General features: G+C 39.1%; 1 protein-coding gene across 7 annotated transcripts in view; it reads left to right on the plus strand.

The window, feature by feature from the left end:
- Window positions 1–27,115, plus strand: part of LEF1 (lymphoid enhancer binding factor 1) — a 120,535-nt gene that overhangs the window by 75,559 nt on the left and 17,861 nt on the right. For 4 of the 7 annotated variants that reach the window (XM_054253615.2, XM_054253614.2, XM_078366724.1 and 1 more), the window contains exons 4-9: window positions 4,921–5,053; window positions 10,535–10,625; window positions 12,300–12,383; window positions 14,442–14,564; window positions 15,630–15,792; window positions 23,058–23,165. In XM_054253615.2, coding sequence (XP_054109590.1) covers window positions 4,921–5,053; window positions 10,535–10,625; window positions 12,300–12,383; window positions 14,442–14,564; window positions 15,630–15,792; window positions 23,058–23,165 — 702 coding nt within the window. The remainder of the gene's footprint in view (window positions 1–4,920; window positions 5,054–10,534; window positions 10,626–12,299; window positions 12,384–14,441; window positions 14,565–15,629; window positions 15,793–23,057; window positions 23,166–27,115) is intronic. The other 3 variants (XM_054253617.2, XM_078366723.1, XM_008992875.4) reach the window with 1 other exon arrangement.

Below are 27,115 nucleotides of genomic sequence, written 5' to 3' on the forward strand. Positions count from 1 at the left end.
GCTTAGCAAACAGTAAGCACTTGGTAAGTGTTAATTGCTATAATTATTATGTATTATGTGAGTAGGTTGTCCTGATGGTGATTTGCAAATTCAAGAAAGAATTTCAGGCTTCTCCCTAAACAGCCATGTATGAGTGCTAGGTGTGTGCCAGAGAATTTTCTTCCAGAATCCACTCTTTATATTTTTTACCTTTTTTTTTTTTAAATATCCACTGTTTTTATCTTTTCCTTTGCTCATCCACCAATCACCTGCCTGAGATTAAAGAATGTGCAGTTGGAATCAAAACCAAGGGTTTTGGTCTTAGCCACTTACTGCCCTGTGTGTGAGCTTAAACAAGTCACTGAACCTCTGAGCAGAAGTGGATAATTTGGGGTAACTTAGGGCTGCCAAGTATCTTGCAAAGATGGAGTAACTGTGCATCCTGTTACCCTGGGGTAATGAAACAGAGCATAGGTTGGGACTACCTGGTGATTCTCCACTGGAAGCTAAGACTTATCTGATTGTATCTGTGAATAAAAAAGAAGGTGATTTTTACCCTTTCTTCCTCCTTCCCTCCCTTACAGCAAGAAGTATAGTAGGAAAAGCACCTGAGTAGGAATCAGAAGACTTGGGTTCCTGATTGAGAGCCAAGTCAGCCAATTTGTGACTTGGAATCAAGTGTTGAATTTCTCTACTATTTGATTCCACTGTACTGGGGAGCCTCGGGGATTCACTCCCATTCTACTCAAAGTGTCCCTGTGTTGCTGGTTGTGTAGTGAGCAGGGAGGTACTGTTTTGTACAGTGGTCTTGCCTTGACCCCCCAATTCCCTGGTGACCTCTGTTTCTCAGCTTCCATTCTGTAAAATTAAAATAAGGAGCTAAAATAAGCTACTACATGTACTTGAGGTTTCTTACAGCTTAAACATAATACAAATGCACAGACTTAGAGATACATTTTTTCCTATCATCAGGTTTATTTTCTTCATAGTATTTGATACTGCCTTTTCATCAGATTTTGCTTTTCTTTTTAGTTTTTTTTTTTTTTTTTTTTTTTACGTATTCTTTATTTCCAGTACCTACCCCCTGCTGCTTGACCCCACTTCCAGAACCACAGAAAGTAAGCTGCATGAATTAGAGACCCTATCTCTGTGTTGGACATTGGTGCTAGAATAGTGCTTGGAACATTTTTAGGTGCTTAATAAATACACACATATGCACACAGTCTTGTATAACTCTGCATATAATGTAGCCACTTAGGTTTCTACAGACAGTCGGTTGATTATTTTTCCCCTTACCTACTCCCCACAAGAAAATATATACCACATTTTATTAGGAGATTAGATGAATGCCAAAGTAGCAATGCTAGGGTTCTCACCTTGTGTGTGCACGTAGTGTCAACAGTCAGTATCTCCTGAAATCAGAAGGAAGCCTGCAGATTTTTGGGCTGAGGACCCTGGACCGTGATGACGATGTGCCACGTATCTGCAGTGTAAGTTGGATTCCACTTTGTTCTGTTTATGTACGTGGTGGAGATGATTGGCAGCAAGCTAAGCATAACCTTTGGAATTCTGCTCACACGTGCTATTGAAATTTCATATTACTTTTATTATTTGGCCACAAAAATGGACATAATTCTTGTTGGCTGTAACACACCTACTAGTACTGCTTTAGCTATCCATCTTGCAAAATATAAGACAAGGCCAGAGCTTAAATTAAAATCCTCGGCTTCTTATCTCCTTCCCACAGGAAAGCAAATCTGTGTTGAAAACCGTAAAATTAAGAGGAGAGCAAGGATAGCATAATTTAGCAAAAATTCATGGCACCAGATTCTGAGCTATATGACTGGAGGGATAGGTCAGACATTAAGATGCTGCCTGCTAATGCAAGTTCCTTAAGGTGGTGCTCTGGAAAAAAGAATATTTCCAGAAGATTTCGGCAATGTTTATTTACTCTTTATAAGTACCCTAAGAAAATATCTTTGTAGATTGTTTGGCAATTATGCTGCCTTATGAAACTTTCAAAATGAAATTAAAAGCCATTATTCTAAAGTATATTTGAAATCTATTCATTTTAACATTTGAGTGTTGAGATTTGTGTTTCTATTTTAAAAGAGTTTGTGATACCCTCCTCCTATCCCTACCCCCACTTCTAGCATTCTGAATTCCATATCTTTAAGAAGCTCATTCTGCTATTTGAAAAACTACATCATTAAAACTTGAAAAGCATTAAAAGATTTGCTTAACCTTTTACAAATTTATATGCATAGATGTTTGTGCTGAGGTGTATAGAGAAAAACCATGTGGCTTTGATAATAGTGCTCTATTTAATATACGCCAAGAGCTATATGAGCTATGCAAGTTTTGCCAGTAACGAGGAGCTGATAATTATAAAATGAGGAAAATCTAGTATGGAAATTATATCATTTTCTAAAAACAAGTGTGTTTTTTTTCCTTTGCTTCTTCCCCCCTCTATTTTGGGTGGAGGGTGTAATGATAGGGTGTAAGGAGAATTACTAGGGTAATCATTTCTAATTTTCCTGAGGGGAGTCCTTCCCATTGGAGCCACATATTTTTTATGCCTAATTTGTAAAAAATATCAGGTTCAAACTTAGTGTATGTCTTAGATACAGCCACCATACACAAGTCTGTTATGGGGCCCTCTTAACCAGTCAGATATGGACTGACATTTTAAGCAGTTCACATTGTGCGGTTTTAGGCACTTTGTCAAATTTTTAAAAGCTATGAATATTTGCATCAGGAGAAAACTGATTTCACATTCATTTTAGTCAATAATATAATAAGATCTTACTAATTCAAACTAATTATGATGAAGGCATGTCTGAACTAGTGAATTCATTATGCTCCATTTCTCTTAAATTCATGTTACCCATTACTGTAGTGTTTTTAGAGATTTTTCTGCAACTGCTTTAATTATTAGATTAGTTTAAAATCAAATAGACACCTCTAACAGGTATATCATTGTGTTGAGTCTCCTTATATTTGGTAAAGGAGTTATTGGGTTTCTTTAAAATGATCCCCCTAAAGCAGTTGTTAATGGGTATAAAAGTACAGTTAGATAGAAGGAATATGTTGTAGTAAGTACAGTGGGGAAATTATAGCTAACAATAGACTCTTTAACAACTAGAAGGGAAGAATTGTAATGTTCACAACACAAAGAAAAGAAAATGTTTGAGGTGATGAATATTCCAGTTATCCTGATTTGATCATTCTACATTTTATACATGTATCAAAATATCACGTGTACTGTAAAATTTCTACAACTATGCCATATCAATAAAAATAAATAAGTGATTTTTCAAATTAGGTTAAACCTACCTAAGTCTTCTTTATATTTTTTGATTATTTAGTAAGCACTTTCTGGTTGCGAGGGGATCATCCTTAACTTTGTAACCCAAGTGATCACAGATTTCAAATTGATGAAGTTAAAATAGATAACCTGAATTAACAAGTGTTACTGTTGACTTCCAAATTAAATAATAAAATACGTTTGTAAACAAGTGTAAGATATAGAAAGTGTGTTAAAATATACAATGTTAACAATTAAAAATATTTTTAAAAGCAGTATCTTGGCTGGGTGTGGTAGCTCACACCTGTAATCCCAGTACTTTGGGAGGCCAAGAGGGGTGGATCACGAGGTTGTGAGTTCAAGACCAGCCTGGCCAACGTAGTGAAACCCTGTCTCTACTAAAAATACAAAAAAAAAAAAAAAAAAATTAGCCAGGCATGGTGGTGGACACCTGTAGTCCCAGCTATTTGGGAGGTTGAGGCAGGAGAATCTCTTGAACCCAGGAGGTAGAGGTTGTAGTGAACCAAGATTGTGCCACTGCATTCCAGCCTGGGGGACATAGTGAGACTCTGTCTCAAAAAAAAGGCAGCATTTTATATCATGAAGTTCAACTCGAGATTGGAAATTCCCTTTTATCAATGAATAATTCTGAAAACTAGAGAAGCAAATGAACTGAGGGGCCAAAGCATAATTGATAGTTGTGTTTGATTGACAAAGCTATAAAACTTGAAAAAATGGTGTAACATGGTTCTTAAAGATGTACAACCATAGAATTATGAATTCTATAAGTTGAGGGGATATCAGTACAGAAAATTTATACTTATTGGGTTGTTTAAAAATTTCTCTTTCAAATTGACAATATTTATTCATTTATTTATTCATTGGACAGTTTTTTGCTATTTTGTGCCAGGCATATGTAATGAATAAAAATGTTGTCAAGCATTCATAAATTTTATTCTAATTAGCTCTTTATTGACTTAACCTGAGGAAATAATCTAAAAGAGAGTGTAAAGATACATGTACAGAGATTTGGACGGGTGCTGGCTCATGCCTATAATTCCAGCACTTTGGGAGGCTGAGGCGGGTGGATCACGAGATCCACAAGGTCAAGAGATTGAAACCATCCTGGCTTACATGGTGATGACCCATCTCTACTAAGAATACAAAAATTAGCTGGGCCTGGTGGTGCATTCCTGCAGTCTCAGCTACTTGGGAGGCTGAGGCAGGAGAATCGCTTGATCCTAGGGGGCTGAGGTTGCAGTGAGCCTAGATTGTGCCACTGCATTCCAGCCTGGCAACAGAGCAAGACTCTGTCTCCAAAAAAAAAAAAAAAAAAAAAAGAGAGATTCATGCCATATGGAAGAGTAGTGAGTGAGCAGTGATCAACCTAAATCTCTGAAGAAGCCCTGGTGAAATAACTAATACTTCATGAATATCAGTGACATATTCATATGTTTGAGAAGTATTTATCATGGAAAAATTCTAAAAGAGACAGTTCCACTTGTCCAGGTCTGAAGGTGCTTCTTGGTTTATGTCAATGACTGGTTACTGCTACTATGTGATTTTTTTTCTTTGGGAGAAAAGACTGTAGCTGGACATCCATATTAACTGCTGACCTTGTGGTTACTTTGCAGTCAAATAAAGTGCCCGTGGTGCAGCCATCCCATGCGGTCCATCCTCTCACTCCCCTCATCACTTACAGCGACGAGCACTTTTCTCCAGGATCACACCCATCACACATCCCATCAGATGTCAACTCCAAACAAGGTGAGAGTCCCTGTCTTTCCAGGCCTCTTTTGCTAAGTGAAGAGCCAAGTCTCGTCAGTGTGAGTGACCCTCCAGATGCCAGTGCTCCATGTCCCTGGGTGGATCAGAATGCATTTGGCAAGACAAGAGTAATTCATTTGATAGCAGTTATTTAGAAACACACAAGAATTTGTTGCTTTTACTATTCATGATTAAAAAGCAGAAGAAAAGCATAGCAGGGCCACCTTCCAAGTGGCGGCTCTGAAAATCTTTCCTTCACAATGTAAGCCAATAGGTTGTGCAAATATACTAAAAATTCAGTACCCTCCAATATGCATTTATTTCAGCATGAGCAAGGTGTTGATGCTGGTAATTTTAAAATAGGAATGAGGAAAGTAGGATATTTTGACTTCAGACATTATTCTTTTGAATCTCTTTTGGTTATTCCATTATATCCCCATGTTGTTTCATCTTCTTTTATTTACCAGCAGTTAGATTACGTATTATAAATAATCCTTGACGTATACAATCTATTTAAAGTCCAAGAATCTTAAACCTTATTTTGCACTTCTACATTAATATTTGCTTCTACTTTGTTTATAGAAAAAATATATAGTACAAGATGTCTGAAAATTTAAAACATTTCATTTCTACCTGACATGTATGGGTACGAGATGGGAGTAGAACAAAGAGCTCTGGTCCACAGGCCTTCTGGTCCCATCTGCTCAGGGCAAAGCTCAAAGGTGGATTTGCTCTCAGGGTGGCTCGTTCCTCTTTGCATACACATGCACACTTGGACTTCAACAGGGTCTTTCAAAGTTCAAAATAAAATATTAAAAAAAGAAAAAAAGATGTGAAGGCAGAGAACAACATAAAGGGGGAAAATTTGCCACTGTCTACATTTTACCCTTTTGTTCACCCCTTTTTGAGACTTACAATGGACAACAAAATTTAATAACTGTGTGAAATAGAGTGGCATAGAGGCTAGGTGTTGTTTCCACTACTTGTGTGTATTTCCTCATTAAATACTTAACGCTTTCACTTCCCTTCATTGTTAAAATAGAATGCTTATTTGAACACTTAGTTACTAGTGCACTAGACTTGAGTAGAGTCTGAGTACTTTAACTTCAAGAAGGCTGGAGTCACTTATGCAGACATTTCCAGGTTTGTCTCTGTTTTATGCCTTATTCCCAAACCTTCCTCCACCATGCTTCCTTTAATCAAGAGCTTCCAAAGAATTAGGGATGTCAAAAAGTCAGGTCTGTGGCTATATAGTGAGAAAGGGAATTAAGAAAGGGGTCTCAGGAGGCGGGTGAGTTTGAGGGGGACCAGTCTTGGTTGTGGTGAATTTGAAGTGTCTGTGAGATACCCAAGGGGAGACAGGAGGTAGGCCACTGAAATATGGGGATCATAATCACAGACCAGGATCTGAGCAGGAGGTGCACATCTGGGAACATATTTAGTTGTTAATTATTTATTTAACTACTTATTTAACTATTTATTTAATTAAATAGTGTTTACCCTGTCCTAGGTCCTGTTTTGAAACATTAACTTATTAAAAGAATAAGAAATCAACCATAGTTCAGTAGTTTTTCTCTCAAGAATAATAGGACAGTTCAATTTTTTAAAATAGTTAAATTTATAAATGGCTCTCAATTACACTTACAGTTTCTCTTCTGTTTCCATCTCTTACTGTCACTGTACCTTGTTTTCCATAATTGTAAGTTATATCTTTTTTTTTTTAAACAAACTCTCCAAAACTACAGAGAAGAGACTAATGGTCATCACCAGAAGTTGTCTGCTTGCAGTTTCTTAAGTCTTTATTTTGTTCTAAAGATTGGTGTGATTTTTGTATTATAGTCTACACAATGTTTGTGCTTGTTTTAATATAAAGATTCTGTTTTGTCCCTGGTTTCATGTTCCTTATCATCATGGACTTCCAGAGTTATATAACCTCCAATTTGAAAAAGGCACCCACTTACATGAATGATACTGAGTTTGTATCATTCCAGTTGGGTACTTTGGTTGCCAAGAAAACAAGCTTACTAGATCTCTTGCTTTTAATTCTTTCTCTCTCCTGTCTTTTGGGGTATATCATGAGCTCAGCTGGTTAGCACATGATGGTACTGAGTCCAGAGCAGCTGGTTTCAAAGTTCCTAGCAGACTAGTTAGCTGTATCTTCCCCCAACCCCTCTGCCTCGGCCAAAAAAAAAAGCAAGTGCTTATAGGAAATCCTAGGTTTATGTGTCTGTTTTTATCTACCTATTATTAATTTTATCCTTACAAATAGCAACAAATACTTATACTTTATACCAGGCACTTTTCTGTAGCACATATATTAATACATTTATTCTTCACAACAATCTTATTCTGATTTTATAAAACAGTAGCAATTAATAACTTCCTCAAAAATACCTATCTATTTAGCAGTATATCCATATAGTCCGACTTCAGTATTATTTCATCTATGTCTTTAGAAGTTACCTATAAAAGTTTAAAAATATTGAAGGCTATGCTGAGTATATCTTCTAGCACATAGTAAGTGTTCAATAAATGATGTGAAATGTGCTGTGCACGGTAGTTCATGCCTGTAATCCCAGCTACCCTGGAGGGTGAAGCAAGAATCACTTGAAACCAGGAGTTTGAGGCCAGCCTGGGCACCAGGGTGAGACCCCCTCAGCTCTAAAAAAGTTTAAAAAAAAAAATCTTAAAAAAAATGATGTGAAATGTGTCTTCAGTGGCATAGCAGTTGGTGGAGAGACACACACTTCTGGGAATCTTTGAAAATAGGATCTTAAAAGGACAGTGACCTATTTAGAAAACCCAGATCCACTTTCTGCTCATATAATGACCTAAGCCACATCATGTATTTGCATGTACATGCAAAATGGTTGATTATATTGACCCAGCATATGGAATGGGTCTACTTTAACACTTTTGATTTCACTTATTTGTTCAGCTGGTCAGAAATACTGAGAGCCTCCTCTGCAGAAAACCATGGTTTGATACATAAATTGGTAAAATATCTTTTTCTCCAAGCAGTATATAAGTTCATGTTGGAAATCATTTGTACAGACTGACTATAAAACACAATGAAGAGCATCCCAGGTACCATGTTAAAAGTACAAATAAAAAACTTTTGTAGATTCAAAGAAAGATTTCTCAGAGAAAATTACCTGTAAGAGGAGCATTTGAAAGAATAGAATTTCTATAGATACAGTCCAATTAAATGCCTAGCATAGGACCTTCTGTGTAGTTCCTGCCTTCTAGCAGAAGTGTGAAATCCAACTAGTTTTTATTTTTTGTTCTGCTAAATAACTTCTGAATATTATCACTACTGCTGTGTTCTAAGCGTACTTAGAACATGGAGTAGCATGGAGAGTGAGAGTTTAAGCTTAAAGACATGTGACTGCAAGCAAGTTACCCCTCCATGTCCTAGTGACAAAAATTTAGGACAGAAAACAGATGACTTAACAGTCACTTAGCCCCTCTAGACCTCAATTTCCACACCTGTGAAACAGAGGAATTAAGATAATTCAGGACCAGGCATAGTGGTTCATGCCTGTAATCCCAGCACTTTGGGAGGATGAGGCAGGTGGATCATGTGAGGTCATGAGTTCAAGACCAGCCTGACCAACATGGTGAAACCCCTCTCTAGTAAAAATATAAAAATTAGCCAGGCGTGGTGGCACACAACTGTAGTCCCAGCTACTTGGGAGGCTAAGGCAAAAGAATCCCTTGAATCTGGAAGGTACAGGTTGTGGTGAGCCGAAATTGTGCCAGTGTACTCCAGCCTGGGTAACAGAGTGAGACTCGTGTCTCAAAAATAAAATAGGTAATTCAGATAGTCTGTGACTCCTATGACTTTCAAGTAAGTAGAATAAAACATTCAAATTTCTACTAAGTTTCTAATGTTTTTCAGAGTTGGTCTAGTTGTATTGATTTTATTTTATTTTATTTTGTTCCCCAACCCCCGGCCCGTGACTGAGCAATCCCCTTACAGACCCTGAGATTTGGGGAGGTATCTGGATCTCAGAGTTAAGGGAGCAGCAAGTTGAAAAAACTCCTCAATGATTCTGATATGTCAAGAATCACCACTTCAAACTCCCCCCCCCCGCAAAAAATCCTAGGGTAAAAAATTTATGTTCCACTGTAACTGAAAGAGTCAGTATTTCTAACAAAACCAATTTTTTTTTAAATAAAGGAGATTTGAGACCATTGTTTTAAAAACAGCAAAACATGAGATGATTTAAAGTAAGCCCTCTGTTGAGAGATTAAAGATTTTTTTCTTTCCAACTACTTTCTGTAAGAATTGAGAAATAGTTTGTTCTAACTTCAAAGTTGAATTAACACCAACTTTGAAGATAGCACTTCTTGTCATTCCCAGCTTCAAGGCTTTCAATATCTTTAAGATACAAATGAAATTCGTAGTCATTTTAAATAGTAAAAGGCAGAATATTTAAGAAACATCTTCCATGTACTCATCTAATTCCACCTATTAGCCAGTATATAATATTTATAGTCACTGAATGTATAACCTGGGTATTAAACCTTGGAATATGTGCTGGTATATGGAAGTGGTCTTTTAAAGCCATCTTTAGCTATGTGAAGACACTTCTGTGGCTTTTTTCTATTCTGAATCAGTTTCCCCCAAATACACTGAGTCTAAGTTTTTATATTTTATATTTTCTGCATTTGTCTTGTCATTTTTTTCTTCTGTACCTGGGGTAAGGTATAAACAAAGGGACGTCACTTGGGACTAGGATTACGTATAATCTTTAGGTGGTTTTCACAGTTACTCCTGGGCAGTGTACTCCAGGGAGTGTGAGCTCAAGAAACAATTTGGTGGCACTCTCATTTTCTGTGGAATTCAGCTAATTCAGAACAACTTAACCTTGCAGCCCAGAGGACTCAACTTGATGAAGAGCTTAGTTGGAGCTGAAGTGGCAGACAGAGACCAAATGAATCATATCAAGTGTGACCATTATGGGGCTGAAGATGATTCCTAATTAATCTTTGATCCTCTGAGGTGTCACATTTCCCAAATCTATGTGTCCGTAAGGGAACCAATGAAAATATGAAAACGGCAATTTAACTAATCCTTGAACACCATGGCAAGCCATCTACTTATGAAGGGCTGTCATTTTCCATTCTACAAAAAAACCATTTTCATGCTATACAAAACAATTGTCTACCATTTTCTTAAGTAACATGAAATAATGAGGGCAAAATAAATAATTTAAAAGTCTATTTTGATGACTGTATTACTAGCAGCATCTTTACTCCTTTAGGAGTTCCTTAAGATAATATAATCTGAAGGCCAGTTTTCCCAGATGTTGAAATCTTGAGAAACGCTAAAAATATTGACTCCTGTTCTTTGGATCTGGTGAATAAATATTGCTTCATTCTGAACTTTAAGTATGAATGGTATAAAACATGTAGTTACTTTTCTCGTTCAATATCCTTTAAATCTGAAAATGATACCTCTGTTCTGTTTAACAGGCATGTCCCGACATCCTCCAGCTCCTGATATCCCTACTTTTTATCCCCTGTCTCCTGGTGGTGTTGGACAAATCACCCCACCTCTTGGCTGGTAAGAACCTTGCCGCAACCTTCAGCCAGGCATTTGAACACATGTTCTTCCACTTTCCATTCATGGATATTAGATTTGCGAATGGTAACACTTGTGGAGTTGAAGAAATTTCACATCAACAAGCAAGGTGCTAACTTTATTCATTTCAATTTAAAAGATTAAAAACCATACAGACTTTGAAATGGATTGAATCTGTTTGCTAATACAGGTAGAAAATGACTGTAGCATTTGCTTTGAAGCTTATAGTTTCATGGATTCAATTTGTGGCTTTGGGCATTTGCTATGCCTGTATAGTTAGTGCTCAGTGTGGTTTTCCTTTTTCTAGGTTTTTTTTTTTAATGAACAACTTATATTTTTGAAACATGAACTTACACACATAGAATATCTACCTTTGCTTGTAAGTGGGCAAATGAGGTAAATGACAAAAAAAGCTAGAGAGAAATTCAGCAATATAAGAGCATTTTTGGATGTTAAAGAAATAAGTGTCCAATATGAGTGCAAAGTAGTAAAAAACTGATTTGGAGGCCTTGTTTTTTTTGGACTATAAATGCGAATGCTCTTTATTTTGTTGTTTATTACTAAAAATATGCTTACTGCTGCCTCCAAAATCTTCTCAATTATGAAGGTGAAGGAAGTATATTTTGGGAAGAAAGAATAATACAGTATAGCCTATTTTTATTATTTTATGATTAGCCTACAACGTTTTTTCCTCCCATTCCTATACTGTCTCTACTCTTCCCTCCCCACTTCTCCATAGGAATAATTCTCAACTCTAGCACTTGTTTCTCTCCTTTTTCCACTTGGCTCTCTATGTCACAGCCCCCATGTCATCGGCCCACATCGCCATACCTGGACATCCTTGCATTATCCTTCTTCAGCCAGGAAGGCTCATCCTGCCATGAACAATCCAGCTTTCTCTCTTTCTTTTTCTCTCCCTAGCATTACATCTCTTAGTCAGTAACTGCTTGAACTTAATTGATTATGCATACACTTTCAAACCTAGATCAATTATTCTGTCTGAACTTAGCGACTTAGGGGCAATAGTCCTGTGCTGAATTGTACCACTGGCAGCTAGAAATAAAGTCTGTGTAAGTGAAAAATGAGAGATGTAGAAAGAACAGAGGGAAAGATGGACTTAGGATGGAGGGAAAATAATTCCAGTGAATTAGTCTTTTATTTCTTGACTTTAACATATATATTGGGGGAAAGGTATGGTGTTTTTTAAATGTTTATTTTTATATAAATATAAAGTTTTATTTTCTTCTTTCTTCCCTTGCCTGAAATTCTCAAAAACTCTGATAAGTCACTCAGCTCCTTCTCTGAAGGGAATATTTCAATATTCTCAGGGTTCTGTTATATTCAATAAACATTCAAGTGCCTACTTTGTTCAAAGCATTAATGGGGTTGGGAGAGGGGACGGAATAAAAGAGACATAATTTGTGAACAGTTTGTTTCCAAGTTGAGGGTGGGAGATTTCCTTCAAGGCAAATTATGCTTTGATTGGGTGGAGGGTGAGGAAGGGGAACGGTTACATATCTGAAACCATGTGGAGGTCTGTAATACTTCCACAAGATTCTGTTTGAATATCTCCCTCTTCTCCCCTCATCCAACTCTTACTGCTGGTTGGTAACTCGTGTTTTGTCATTGATGGGTTCCTTTCTTCTGTGACCTCAGGCAAGGTCAGCCTGTATATCCCATCACGGGTGGATTCAGGCAACCCTACCCATCCTCACTGTCAGTCGACACTTCCATGTCCAGGTAGGTGGAGGTGGAAACTGGGGCGCTCAAGGACAAGTTGCTCTTCTCGTGCTTGCATCCTGTGCGCCTCTGCTTGCCTTTTGGTCAGCTAGGAGGGTGCATACCTCAGCCATGTGTCTGTCTGTGCAGTGTGCCTGGCTCCCACACTAGGTGTCAGAGAGAGTCCCGGGTAGGAGCCCTGCACTGTGCCGCAGCCGCACCAGCCACACCATCGGGGGATGGACACAGCCTCCCTGGAAAGCATTGCCTCCAAACCAATCCATGACCGCCTGACTGTGGGATGGAACTGTCCGGAAAGCGGACATTACAAGAAGAGTTTGTTTGATTCAAAATATGCCGGAGGAGGATAAAAACTGGTTTGATCTCAGTTCTATAATATGCTTCATTTGTGGAAAGTTGTATCAGTTTGATGCGGCAGTGTTTGAAAATGCCCAGAGCCTAGAGCCTTCCTGGACGGAGGCTGTCAGAAGAGACAGAACGGTGGGGACAGGCTGGCAGGCCGTACAGGGTGTGTGTCCTAGTGTGTGAATCAGGCCTGTGTGGACATGGTTGTGCCAGCGGAGCTCGGGAGGCCTGCTGCGCTTCCCCGAGAAGCTGCTGTGTGTGATGCTTTTGCTTCTGGAGAGGATGGCTCTGTGCCCTGTGCTTGATGTACACACACATTTGGTATGCATTATCTGTGTGTTCGATGTGGCTTTGTCAAGGGAGCTAGCATTATTGTGCCGGAAGTCAAACTGGTAGGTTATTAACTGGTTGTGAATCTGTCTTTTTTATATGGGTATAAATTTCATATTTTCTGGGGTGAATTACAGCTTAAAAAATTTTTTTTCAGTGACTTGTAAATGTAGCCGATTGTGGGAGGAGATGGAATTACTATCTTTCCCCTTAAAACATATTTTTATACTTTTTAACATTGTAAGAACTATCTGATGATAGGATTCTGACAGGCAAATAACTAGCATCATATATTTTTGCAAGTAATACAGCTAACAAAGCATCGTTATTTGGTCAAATATTTGTATTTTTACCGTGCTTCCTTAATATTTTAAGACTTGTTCTTGAAAAATATATGTCCCAGCAGAGTTTCTTTCCAGATGAGGAAATTAATTGTGTAGGCTGTGATGAAAGACCTGAGAATGTTGTCTTGCTGAGTTAAATGTTTACTTTAAAACAGTTTGAAAAGCAAAGATTTCTAAAACGTATCCAAATTTATCTAGAGAGCATATTGAAAGGAATGTCTCTATTTATTTTATTTTTCTTGCATGGCAGTTTCCCTCCTTTGTGTTGGCTGGTGGTGGATATTTGGAGACTTTTTGATACTGTACAAGCATACTTGGGAAAAAGCCTTTGGCGGGTGTAGTTTTTAACCTTGATGCAGAACTGTATCCTTCCTTTTAATTAAATTCTTCTCCTTATTTCTGTTACCAGTTTTCCATAAGATGTCATCTCTGAAACATTAGTTTATATCTGCACAGAAAATCATTTTGGATGATGTTAATGGAAACCTTATTAAATGGGAGACTGATTCCTATCCCTTTTCTCAGTTGTTCCTTCCTCGTATGGATGAGGAAGCCAACAAGATGAGAACATTTTCATTGTGATGGTTTGCTTAGGAATATAGGCAGAGATTTTAACATGTGGTGTCTTTTGCTTTCATTTAAAAATCACTTTAAAAGCTAAGTCTTAAAGTGCTATATTTCCAATAATGACTTTTAATGAAATTCTTATTTTGAAATTGCTTTGCAAGAAAAATGATTCACTTTTTTTTTTAATGATTCACTTTTTTTTCCAAATCTTATGGCCTACAGCCTTCCTAGAAAAATGTCATATTCTACTATTAGTTTGAAAAAACTACAGGGAATAATTGTAAATATTTCCACCTGAATACAGAAGGAAAAAAAAATTATCGGCCCACTCTAATTTATAGTTAATGCTTCTGTGCATAAAGATGCGTTTTTACTCTTAGCCAGTAGCCGTTAGTGGATTGCTTTGAAATTCTATCTGGCTTTTGCTACAACAGCCAGTAGTACATTGTTTTCTTCTCTTTCCTTCTTTTAGGTTTTCCCATCATATGATTCCCGGTCCTCCTGGTCCCCACACAACTGGCATCCCTCATCCAGCTATTGTAACACCTCAGGTCAAACAAGAACATCCCCACACGGACAGTGACCTAATGCACGTGTAAGTATCCACTCGGGCTCTGCTGTGGTTGCCTTACGCTACGCAGGATTTCTACACTGTTGCTCCTTTGCAGCAGTGATCCTTCACTTCTTTCTGTTACTGTAAAACTCAGTGGACCTCTGCCTTGAAAGCTGTGTCCCTGAGGACATTAAGCAGCTTGATTCCTACTGTGCTGATTTTGATTCTGAAGTTGGAAAGGAGCACGGACCTCAAAAGATCATGGGAACCCCACCAAAATGGAGAAATCTTCAGAACGTGGGCACTCAAGACTCTGGAGCTGTTTAGCCATTTATCACTGAATTTTCATTTGGTTCAGATTTTTGGCAAGAACCTATTCCTACCTGAGTGAAGTAGACTGGAGGGTCTAATGCACCTTCTTCTGGAAGTACAGTTACCCTGGCTCCAAGCTTCAACAGCACAGAATTCGAGGGAAAGAAATAAAGCCCAAGATTCCCTGTTGGGCCAGGGTTGTCTCAGACTGTTGGAGCAGGGCTAAATTAATTTACTCTGAAGAGATTAGTAATTGAGCTTCTTAATCTAGGTTTTGTGGATGGGAGGGTGGAGGTGGTAGGCAGCATATGGTAGTCCATAAAGCCCTTGCAAATGTATGCAAAGGCAGCTTGCATTTGTTTGGGGGAAAAGGTCTAAAATTTATTAGCTTCTCTAAGTGGTCCTTGAGCCCCCGCAAAAGTTAAGAACCTCTGTTCTGAAAGAGGAATGATTACCTGTACTGTGTGTTCAGCTTCTTCAGAGCCCACCTGGAGCACCTTCACTATGCCCAGTCCACTTCTACTTGGAGCTCATAGTTCTATAATGACAGGTCCACTTTCTCAAACCAAAGGGTTTTATTCACAGAATCACTGAGTGGATAGGAAGTTCCTATTGGATTGGTTGTTTGCCTCTCAGTGTTTTGTCAAATGAGTCAAGAGCTGCTCTTCCAAGTTGATGGTGTTCTGGGGCAAGAGGGTTGTCCCCAGCCTGAGCAGATGCTCTGCTTCTCTCCCCCTGATCCCTTCCTCATTCCTTCCACCCCTTCCCCTAACCACCACCACTATCACCTTTTAGGAAGCCTCAGCATGAACAGAGAAAGGAGCAGGAGCCAAAAAGACCTCACATTAAGAAGCCTCTGAATGCTTTTATGTTATACATGAAAGAAATGAGAGCGAATGTCGTCGCTGAGTGTACTCTAAAAGAAAGTGCAGCTATCAACCAGATTCTCGGCAGAAGGGTAAGTAGTGGAGTCAGGCATAAATGTTTATGGCAACCGTGGAACTGCTTCATGAAAATCTGCCCCAATTTAATCACCTATTAGGTGGTCATGGAACGTGTTTTCACTTTTTTTTTTTTTGAGACAGAGTCTTGCTCTGTTGCCCAAGCTGTACTGGAGTACAGTGACATGATCATGGTTCACTGCAGCCTTAACCTCCTGGGTTCAAGCAATCCTCCAACCTCAGCCTCCCAAGTAGCTGGGACTACAGTTGTGGCCACCATGCCTGGCTAATTAAAAAAAAATTTTTTTGTAGGGAATGTGTATTGCTATGTTGCCTGGGCTGGTCTCAAACTCCTGGGCTCAAGCAAACCTCCCACACTGGCTTCACATAGTGCTGGGTGAACAAGTGTGAGCCACCTTGCCTGGCCCCATTATCATTCTTTTTCTTTTTCTTCTTTTTTTTTTTTTGAAATGAGTCTTGCTCTGTTACCCAGGTTGGAGTACAGTGGCATGATCCTGGTTCACTGCAACTTCTGCCTCCTGGCTTCAAGTGATTCTCCTGCCTCAGCCTCCCAACTAGCTGGGATTACAGATGCCTACCTGGATAAGTTTTGTATTTTTTTTAGTAGATACAATGTTTCACTGTGTTGGTCAGGTTGGTCTTGAATTCCAGACCTCAAGTAATCCACCCACCTTGACCTCCTAAAGTGTTGGGATTACAGGCGTGTGACACTGTGCCCTGCCCCATTATCATTCTTGTGTGTGTGTGTGTGTGTGTGTGTGTGTGTGTGTGATGTAGTCCTGCTCTGTCACCAGGCTGGAGTACAGTGGTATGATCTTGGCTCTTGGCTCACTGCAGCCTCCGCCTCTAGGATTCAAGTGATTCTCCTGCCTCAGCCTCTTGAGTAGCTGGGATTACAGGCACACATCACCATGGCTGGCTAATTTTTGTATTTTTAGTAGAGATGGGGTTTCACCATGTTGGTCAGGCTGGTCTCAAACTCCTGACCTCATGATCCACCCACCTCAGCTTCCCAAAATGCTGGAATTACAGGCATAAGCCACACATGCAGTCCCCTTTGTCATTCTTTAAACAAGTATTTATTATCTTTTCAGGCCAGGCATGATGCCTGGACATTAGGTAATAATTGCTGAATAAAATATTCAGCCACCGGGCATGGTGGCTGGCTCACTCACACCTATAATTCCAGCACTTTGGGAGACCGAGGTGGGTGGATCACCTGAGGTCAGGAGTGCGAGACCAGCCTGGCCGACATGGTGAAACCCCATCTCTACCAAAAATACAAAAAATTAGCCGATGTGTAGTGGTGGACATCTATAATCTCAGCTGCTCAGGAAATGGGGGCAGGAGAATCACTTGAACCTGGGAGGCGGAGGTTGCAGTGAGCCAAGATCATGCCATTGCTCTATAGCCTGGACAACAGAGAGAGACTCCGTCTCAAAAAAATAAAAATAAATAAATAAATATCCACCTAGAATTTACAGATAAATAAATCATTGTTCAGTTATATACTAGCCAAAATAGATATAGCCCTTGCCTTGCCTTTCTGGAGCTTCAAGTTTTGTGACAGAATATAGACCTTAGAAAAATAATTACCCAATAAATATATAATAAAACTTATGATAAATTCTGTGAATGTAAGGAATAAGATTCAGTGAGAAAGAACACCAGGGGCATGGGCAGGGCCCTCTGAGGAAACTGTATCTAAGCTGAGATGTGAGAGCTAAGCAGAGACGAATGAGGAGAGGTAGACTTCCCCTCCTTCTGTGTAGACACAGAAGGAGCAGCATATGTGTGCCGCCTCTGAAACAGGAAAGTGCTTAGCCCTCTTAGGGAGTTACGGCAATGCCTGTGGGGGACCAGCCTGGCAAAGAGAGGTGGCCGCTCCTTCCAGGACAGAAGCAGAGCTGTTCTACCATGAGGCTTTACATGGGCAAATGTGTATGATCCTGAGAAGTCTTGATTCTAGAAAGACTGTTCTCTAAATCTCAAAGTGTACACCCGCCAAGTTTCTGGGTTACCCTTTTCTTTTCATTCATCCTTTTACCAATGCTATGATATTTATCTGAGCACCTATTGTGTACCAGGCACCAGGCTACAACTAGGATAGACACTCTAAGATTGTTTATCCAACTGTCAGCCAAAAGGCACAGTCCTTCCAGGTACTTTGCATGGGATTGAAGTGCTTTGATTTAGTTGGCTGAAGAGTGGTAGAAAAAGTTTGAATTTCTCTTAATTCAAATTACATTTTCACTATAATCAAATTATAATTTTAGAAATGTTTCATCTTAATTTGTTGATGTTCTTCATATCTGTGTGGTGGCCTCTTAATTCATTGACCCTGTGTTTGTTTTTGCGACCTCTGAAGAAATTCATGATCGGCAAATGAACGTTCAGCTGAGGAGGATCTAAGAACCCCTGTGAAACATGGAGGATCATGTGTTAGCTATTGTTAATGATTACTTTACCATGTCTGTTCCAAAACTAATAAATTTGTGCATCTGTAACAGAAAACATGCAGGGGATTTCCAGTCGATGTGAACAGGAGGGAAGCAGCCCTTCTTACATTATTGATTCCCATTGAAGAGCCTCAAAATGCAGCTATTTCCAATCTGCAAGACACCAGGGTTTCTGGGGAAGGGTGCGGTGAGATTATAGCTTTTTTGGTGTCCTGTGTACAATGCCCTATTTCCCCGTGGACTCTTAAACATTTAATAACAATAATTACAGTTTCCCAAGCCAGATCATGGCAGATGAGTGATTCCCATCATCTTGGAAGAACTCCGCCTTAAAAGCTTAAAAACTGATCATCATTTTCCCTGACTCTTTAATAGAAGAAATCAGATGAAAAGAAGGGCTGATGTTTTTATTTCAGCTTGTATGCAACTCTTAGTTTTTTCTTTTTTCTTTTTTGAGTTAAGGGCCCCCTGGCCCTCCAGTGGGAGTTACTTTCCTGCTCAAGAGAGTAAGTGAGGATATGATATGAAGGTATGCTTCCTATTCTTAATGCACGTTTCCCATAGTTGCTACTTTCTCAGCTCCCTTAACAATCCCCAGATCTGAGCATGTGTCCTAAAGGATGGTTCTTATTTGGGTTCCCTGTCTGTCTCTCATTTAGACACCTGTTTCTATTTATAGGTCTCTGAGATCTTTGATTAAGATCAGGTTTTCTGTCCTTTTGTAATTCCCCTCTGGCAGGGCAACGCTTGCTAACTCTTTAAAGTCTCTGGCTTCAAAAATCATGAAGTTTTACACTGGGATAATTTGAGTTCTCAAAAGCGGATCTTAAATCCATCCCAGAATGTTTTATCTTTTGATTTTTATTCACTTTTACTATATCTCTAAAATAGAAGTGTTCATTCATATGAATTAGCCAAAATTTTATTTTTAATCCATATTATAAATAATAGCACAAATTTTATTTTTAATCCATATTATAGAATTTATTTAAAATTTAATACATATTATAATCCATATTTAATCCATATTAAAATTTTTATTTTAATCCATACAATAAATAATAATAGCACAAATTTTATTTTAAAATAAGCCTTTTCTCTTCAGACCTTCCTGGCTATGAAAGGAAATCCACTTATCACAAATTTATCATTAGAATGTTTTATCTTGGAACTGTACAAGTTTCTTCAAAATAAATGGTATTTTTCCCACAACGTGGTGGAATCTTGGCAATGAGATTTGATTTTTAAAAAGTTTGACCCTTTATTTTGCAGTAAAGAGAGATAGAGAAGCATTTTTAGTTAATCGTGTTTCAGAAATTCCCATAAAGAAAGACCATCTTTCCAAGTCTGTACTAGACTTTTTGCTTTCATTGCAAAACTTTAATAACATCATTTTATCTTCTGTCTCATTTTGGTAAGTGATCTTCTATTTGTGAGTCGGTTTTATACATTAGAAATAACAGAGAATTTAAAGTAATCGAACTTGTAAATAAATAGTTTAGTTTATGCCTACTTTGCCTCCTTGCCTTCTATTCAGTTTTATTAGCTGAGGTCTTTTGTCAACCTGTTTCTTGTTTTAACTGAAAAATACCTGATTGTTCGGGTAGAAGACCCAACCTTGATACATATTTTGGGAGTTAATTTGTATTTATGATTCCAGATTTTCTCAGTTGCTGTAAGTTATGTAAAATTATACTGACACATTACAGTAACAAAAGGTGTTTTGTATAGGGGAATGATACTTGTCAAATAAATGAACAAACAAATTTAAAATGGAAGACTTCTTTTCCTTTTTGTCCCTAATTTTTTTTCCTTATTGATAAAACTTTACCTCTTGCCAATCATCTTTATTTAGCACTAAAGCTAACTGTGTAAATATCAGTTTTCTTTTTGAGACAGAGTCTTGCTCTATCAGCCAGGCTGGAGTACAGTGGTGCAATCTTGGCTCACTGCCACCTCCACCTCCCGGATTCAAGCAGTTCTCATGCCTCAGCCTCATGAGTAGCTGGGATTACAGGCATGCACTGCCACACCTGGCTAATTTTTGTATTTTTAGTCGAAACAGGATTTTGCCATGTTTGCCAGGCTGGTCTCGAACCACTGGCCTCCAGTGATCTGCCCACCTCAGCCTCCCAAAGTGCTGGGATTACAGGCATGAGCCACTGTACCCCACCATAAATATCCCTTTTCTTTAAAAAATCAGGGATTAGCCGGCACGGTAATGTATTCCTGTAATCCTGTTGGCTCAGGGCTGCCATGGGAAGATTGCTGGAACCCAGGAGTTCGAGACTGCAGTGAGCTATGATTACACTACTGCACTACAGCAATACAGCGAGACCCTGTCTTAAAAAAAAAAAAAAAAAAGCAAAAAAAGGATGATGTTTTTCCTTTTGTGTCCAGTTTGGTTTTTCTCCCTGTGAAGGTCTGTAATACTAGGTCAGTTGTTCTAGGTTTAAAAAGCTGTCAGTTGCTAGAGGCAGTGTGACTTTGCCATCCCAATTTAAACCACGGCTGCTGCCCCAGACACACCTTCTTCTTTGACTCAATTGGTCTAATGTTTATGCTACTAATACAAAGAACTGTGCTTCAGGTAACTGTTTCCAGGTTGTTTTGTTTTTCTGGCACCTCCCTCTACTTTGTTTTTTAAGCAAAAGCACATCACCTGATTTGCCTGTAGGCTCAGGGCAAGCTCCGCTGTGTGTCAAGCTTTTTAACTTCACAGTCTATACTTGTAAAGCAATTAAAAAATAAATCACCTATCCTATTTAGCACAGACCACCTGACTTTTAAGGGGCTTTCAAAGGAAATGGACTCTTGCCTTGGTAGTGGGAACTGCTGCTTCTTGCACTAGAGGCTGGAACTGGAGGTGGGGTGTGGCTGGAAGGTGCTGTCATGTCTCATGAAATCAGCTTCATGTTCTGTTGTCAAACAAGAGCAGCAGGTGTTTCTGTTTTCTTAGCTACTCTTTAGGGGCTGAGTCCAAGTTGATTAGGACTTAGACATAGCCTCCTCCAGAAGTTTTTCCTCTCTCATCAAGCTCTCTCACTGTTCTTCTTATTTAAAAATCATTAAAAAAAAAAAAAAAAAAAAAAAAGGAGATCAAAATTAGTATGCAGGGCAGCCATGAATGGGAAAAGATCTCATAGCCTGGGATGGGAAGGAAGCAAAATGGGAAGCTCCACACCTGAGAGTTGGGGGAGAGCAGGAGCCGGGAGGCTGCCAGCTGACAGATTGTGTGTGCGCACAGGTGAGCACGTGGGGGTGCAAAGGTGAGCGTGTGTGCTGTGCATGTAGTTTATGTGCACAGAGGAGCATGTGTGTTATGCCTGTGGGTGTGGGTATATGCGCTTGAGTGAGAATGTGAGTGTTGTGTGTTTTGTGTGTGTATGTGCTCAGGTGAGAATGTATGTGTGCGTAGTGTGGGCTCTGGTCTCCTCCTTGGATAGGCACCATCACCTCTGGGTCTTTACCCTCATGGACAGTGGTTCCGCAAAATCTCAGATGGTTCTTTCTGGAAAATTCTACTGGCAGATCCTGGCATTGGGGAAGTTGGGAAAATACATGAAAATTGTCTGCTGGGGACTGGGGTGAGTCATGCACTAGTGTTGTTTGCAAAGCAGTGTGCAATTGTAAACCTCTTAAAATCCCAAATACCAGGCTGGGCGTGGTGGCTCACACCTGTAATCCCAGCACTTTGGGAGGCCAAGGCGGGCAGATCACCTTAGGGTGAGGAGTTCGAGACCAGCCTGACCAACATAGAGAAACCCCATCTCTGCTAAAAAATACAGAATTAGCTGGGCATGGTGACGCATGCCTGTAATCTCAGCTACTAGGGAGGCTGAAGCAGGAGAATTGCTTGAACCCAGGAAGCAGAGGTTGCAGTGAGCAGAGATCACACCGTTGCACTCCAGCGTGGGCAACAAGAGTGAAACTCCGTCTCAAAAAAAAAAGAAAAAAAAAATCCAGATACCTTTCCTACATAAAGTACTTTATTATATGTGCATGTAATCAGTTATATAAAAAGGAGACAAAAAGTTTGAAGGATATTAGCAGCTACATTATTCATATTAGAAACTACAGTCTCAAATTCTAGATGGCAAAATAAATACCCCCCCTTGCATTATTCCTTCCATCAGAAGGAAGCTAAAAGCTATAGCCATAAAGTGTGCTTGGGTGACTGGACAGTGTCATCAGCATTCTCCCTATAGACAACGTAGTATCTATGCGAGTGTGAGGAGACAGTGAAGAGATGGAGACAGAAAGGCTGACTTTTCATATCTTTATAGACAGGGTCATATGATTAAGGTTTCAGACCCTTCATGTGACAAAATGGGAAAGTATTCATGTGAGGAGAGGGTGTATCTGTTTTGAAAGACATCTGGAAATTATCACATTTTGCATAAATAAAAAGTGCTTGGGCTCAGATATCAGAATATGCAACTAACTGTGAAAAACGGTCAAGTTGGGTGTGGAGGTTCACCAGTGAAAGTACTTTTTAATTTATATTGGAAAAGAGAAAGGGTGGGCGACAGAGATCATTTTACTTTGAATACTTTGATTGACTTTGATGTGTTTCATGTGATATCGGAGAACAGGATAGAGAAACCAAAGTTTGAGTTTCACTCTAGCCACCAGACTCTAAGTAGATTTCTACAGCACTTGGCACTTGGTCTTCGGCAATTTAAAAATAAATCAAAGTTTAAATGCTTAATATTTTCATTTTTTGATGTTTGAAGCATGAACTATACTGTTGCTATTTTGCTTACTTTTGTTTTTTTTCTTCTTTCCTCTCTTTGTTTTAGTGGCATGCCCTCTCCCGTGAAGAGCAGGCTAAATATTATGAACTAGCACGGAAAGAAAGACAGCTACATATGCAGCTTTATCCAGGCTGGTCTGCAAGAGACAATTATGTAAGCCCCTTCTCCATACCAACGACTCTCTACTCTCATTCATTCGCTCTTTAGCTTTCAAGAAGGAAACGTGTTTTAGGGTGTATACAGTGCTGGCACTACTTATTTTTGGACGTTAATGAATGTTGTAATAAGGATTTTATGGATATATTGCATTATGAAAGCTTTGAGCTACCATTTTTTTTTCTTTTTGCTATGGGTGCTAATGAATGCTTTTAAATAAAAATTTTTAAAAATAAAAGTAATAGTATTAAAAATAATTTTTAGTTTAAAGTAATAGTAATAAAAGTAATTTTTAAATCAAAGTAATATTATAAAAATTTGGTTAAAAATGATTAAAAAAAAAGAAGCCCATAATCTTACTATGTAAAGGCAACATTAGTAATAACTATTTATTTACCTTTTAATGTTTTTTCTATGTGTAGTTTTATTTTTTTACTTGGATATTTGTGTGCATGTGTGTATATATGTACACGTTTGTTGCATGCCTCTTGTTCTTATATATAAAAGACATTTCTCTGTTATGGCATAGTGTTTATGTATATCAATACTCCACTAAGTGAATGTCATAATTTACTTGTCTAATTTTTTCCTGCTTTTAGACATTTAAGTTGCTTCCTATTTTTCTTACAATGGCAAATATTCCTTCAACAAACATGTCTGTACATCAGTTTTTTCCTTGTAAAAGGAAAAAATAATAGGACTATTATTTATGTTGAATATATACATTGTGGAGGTAAAGAATATAAATATCTTTAATTTTTTTTTTTTTTTTTTTTTTTTTTTTTTTGAGATGAAGTCTCGCCCTGTCACCCAGGCTAGAGTGCAGTATCGTGATCTGGCTCACCTCCGCCTCCTGGGTTCAAGGGATTCTCCTGCCTCAGCCTCCGGAGTAGCTGGGATTACAGGCACGCACCACCACACCCAGCTGTTTTTTTGTATTTTTAGTAGAAATAGGGTTTCACCATGTTGGCCAGACTGGTCTCAAACACCTGACCTCAGGTGATTTGCCCGCTTCGACCTCCCAAAATTCTGGGATTACAGGCGTGAGCCGCTGCCCCCAGCTATTTTAAAGTTCTTGATACATAATGTCACGTTGCTTTCCAAAGAACTGTATTATTTTACACTTTTTATAAACAGTGTATTCAGATGACTGTTCTGCCACAGACTACTTAGAACTGGGTAAAGAATTCTTTTTTAATGTTACTGTACCCCAGCATCATGTATTCTATTCAGTGTAGGTATGTCATGTTTAAGTCATACTAATTTTATCAGCAAAAAAATACCTCATTTATAGTGCCAATTGTTTTATGACTGTAGAATTTGAGCATCTTATTTAACGTAGTCTTGATAGGGCAAAGACTGTTTTAGCTTATAGAGGGGAATAATTTTCACTATTTAAGCCCTTAAAATAATTGAATATTTTGCAGTTATTATGTCTGAGTTCATGCAGCCTGCTATATAATAAAAGAGACATGGTGGGTTATAAACAACACGTTTATTTCTCATACTTCTGGAGCCTGTGAAGTCCAAGATCAGGACGCAGGCAGGTTTGGTGTCTGGTGAGGGCCTGCTCCCAGTCTTCTGGCTGTATCTTCGCAAGGTGGAAAAAGGAGGAAGAGAGTGCTTCAGGGTCTCTTTTAGAAGGACATTATCTCCTTCATGAGAGCTCCTTGCTCAGGCCGTAATCACCTCCCAAAGGCTCTGCCTCGTTGTACCATCACACTGGGGTTTAGAATTTCAGCATATGCATTTGGGAGAACACAACATTCAGTCTGTAGTAATTCTCAGGTTCTATGTGAGATGAGCATTAGAAATGCCAGCCAGGCCAATCTTAATAAAAGTGGAGTGATTGCTTTTTAAAAGGGCAAGAGCAAAACCACTAATCAATTTACAATTTAATATGCAGCCATTGTTTTAGGTGCTCCTGTGGGGCTCAAGATCTCACAGAGATGATGACAAGGATGTGTATATGAGGACATAAGCTCAAGGAAATTTACTTCTGGAAATGGGTTACACAATTTATTTTCTATAATGTGCTCCACAGAAAAGGTCACTTGACTGCTCAAGGTTTGGAGCTCAGACACTGGATACAAGCTTGACACAGGAAGTAGGAGTTTGTTACTTATGGGAAACAGCCTAGTCAGCTCTTCTGAGTTGTTTTGGTTGCTTCAGTAACTACCATATGCTGATGGTTAGGAACTGTCTTAAATTCTTCACAGCAACCCAGTGGTGGAGTGAATATTATTACATGAATATGATTGCTCAGTTTTTCAGGTGAGGAAATTGAGAGGCTGAAGAGGTTAGGTAATTTGTCCAAGGCCTTGTAGTAGGTGGCTAAGCTGAAGTTTTTATTCGGGTCACTCAGACTTCAAAATCTACATGGTTTTCGGTCTGGGTGCAGTGGTTCATGCCTGAAATGTCAGCACTTTGGGAGGCAAAGGTGGGCAGATCATGAGGTCAGGAGTTTGAGACCAGCCTGACCAACATAGTGAAACCCTGTCTCTACTAAAATATAAAAATTAGCTGGGCGTAGTGGCACACACCTATAGTCCAAGCTACTCAGGAGGCTGAGGCAAGAGAATTGCTTGAACCCAGGAGGAAGAGGTTGCAGTCAGCTGAGATTGTGCCACTGCACTCCAGCCTGGGCGACAGAGCCAGACTCCATCTCAAAGAAAACAAAAAACACTATGTGGTTTTCCTCCTCCTGAGTAGGTTAGCTCAGTCTTCCAGTGCCTTCTTTCTTTCTTCTTCTTTTTTTGGAGATGGAGTTTCGTTCTTATTGTTTAGGCTGGAGTGCAATAGCACAATCTTGGCTCACCGCAACCTCTGCCTCCCAGGTTCAAGCATTTCTCCTGACTCAGCCTCCTGAGTAGCTGGGATTACAGGCATGTGCTACCATGCCTGGCTAATTTTGTATTTTTGGTAGAGACAGGGTTTCTTCATGTTGGTCAGGCTGGTCTTGAACTCCCAAGCTCAGGTGATCCACCTGCCTCAGCCTCCCAAAGTGCTGGGATTACAGGTGTGAGCCACTGTACCCAGCCCAGTGCCTTCTTAAGACTGCTGTAGTTGAAGACTTTTCACCCCTGAACCAGGCTTCTGTTTTCTGAGCAACAATTACCAACTCTGTATAGAACCCCTGCCGTGCCCTGTAAGTGGGAAGATCAGTGTTCACCCAGACGGTTTCAAAAGTGTCTCCTTCTGGCCAGTGTAGTGGCTTACCCCTGTAATCCTAGCACTTTGGGAGTCAGAGGTGGAGGTTGGTGGATCACTTGAGGTCAGAAGTTCGAGACCAGCCTGACCAACATGGTGAAGTGTCTACTAAAAATACAAAAATTAGCTGGGTATAGTGGTGTGCACCTGTAATCCCAGCTACTTGGGAGGCTGAGGCAGAATTGCTTGAACCTGAGAGGCAGAGGTTTTAGTAAGCCCACATCATGGCAGTACACTTCAGTCTGGGTGACAAGAGCAAAACTCAGTCTCAAAGAAAAAAAAAAGTGTCTTCTTCTAATCCTGCCCTGGGTGTCTTTTAGATGTAGTTTGTCTAAAAGGGGAGAGCTAATCTTCCTCTGTGACCTTTATAAACTTTATTGTGCTGTGAATTTTATTTAGCATTGCTTGTTGAATGCCTTTAATTTTTTTTTCTAATTCTTAAGTAATGAATTTTGACTTTTAAAAAGACATTTAAAAAACACCTACATATTCTCTCTCTCTCCCTCTATCTTGTTCTCTCTTCTCCATGTCAATGGGTGGGAAGAAAGTAGTTTTAAAGAAAGCTACAGTAATATGAATGTGAATTTACCTTTAAAGATTTTCCTCTGCACAACTTTTAAAGGAAATTGTTTTGCATATTCTTTGAATGAAGGGAAAGCCCAGCTTCATTCATAGGATTGTCAGCATAATTAAAATAAGTCAGTCAATTACTGAGGCAACCAGAAGCTGATCAATGA

Source organism: Callithrix jacchus, chromosome 3, assembly GCF_049354715.1.
Source record: "Callithrix jacchus isolate 240 chromosome 3, calJac240_pri, whole genome shotgun sequence".
In the NCBI taxonomy this organism is placed as follows: Eukaryota; Metazoa; Chordata; class Mammalia; order Primates; family Cebidae; genus Callithrix; species Callithrix jacchus.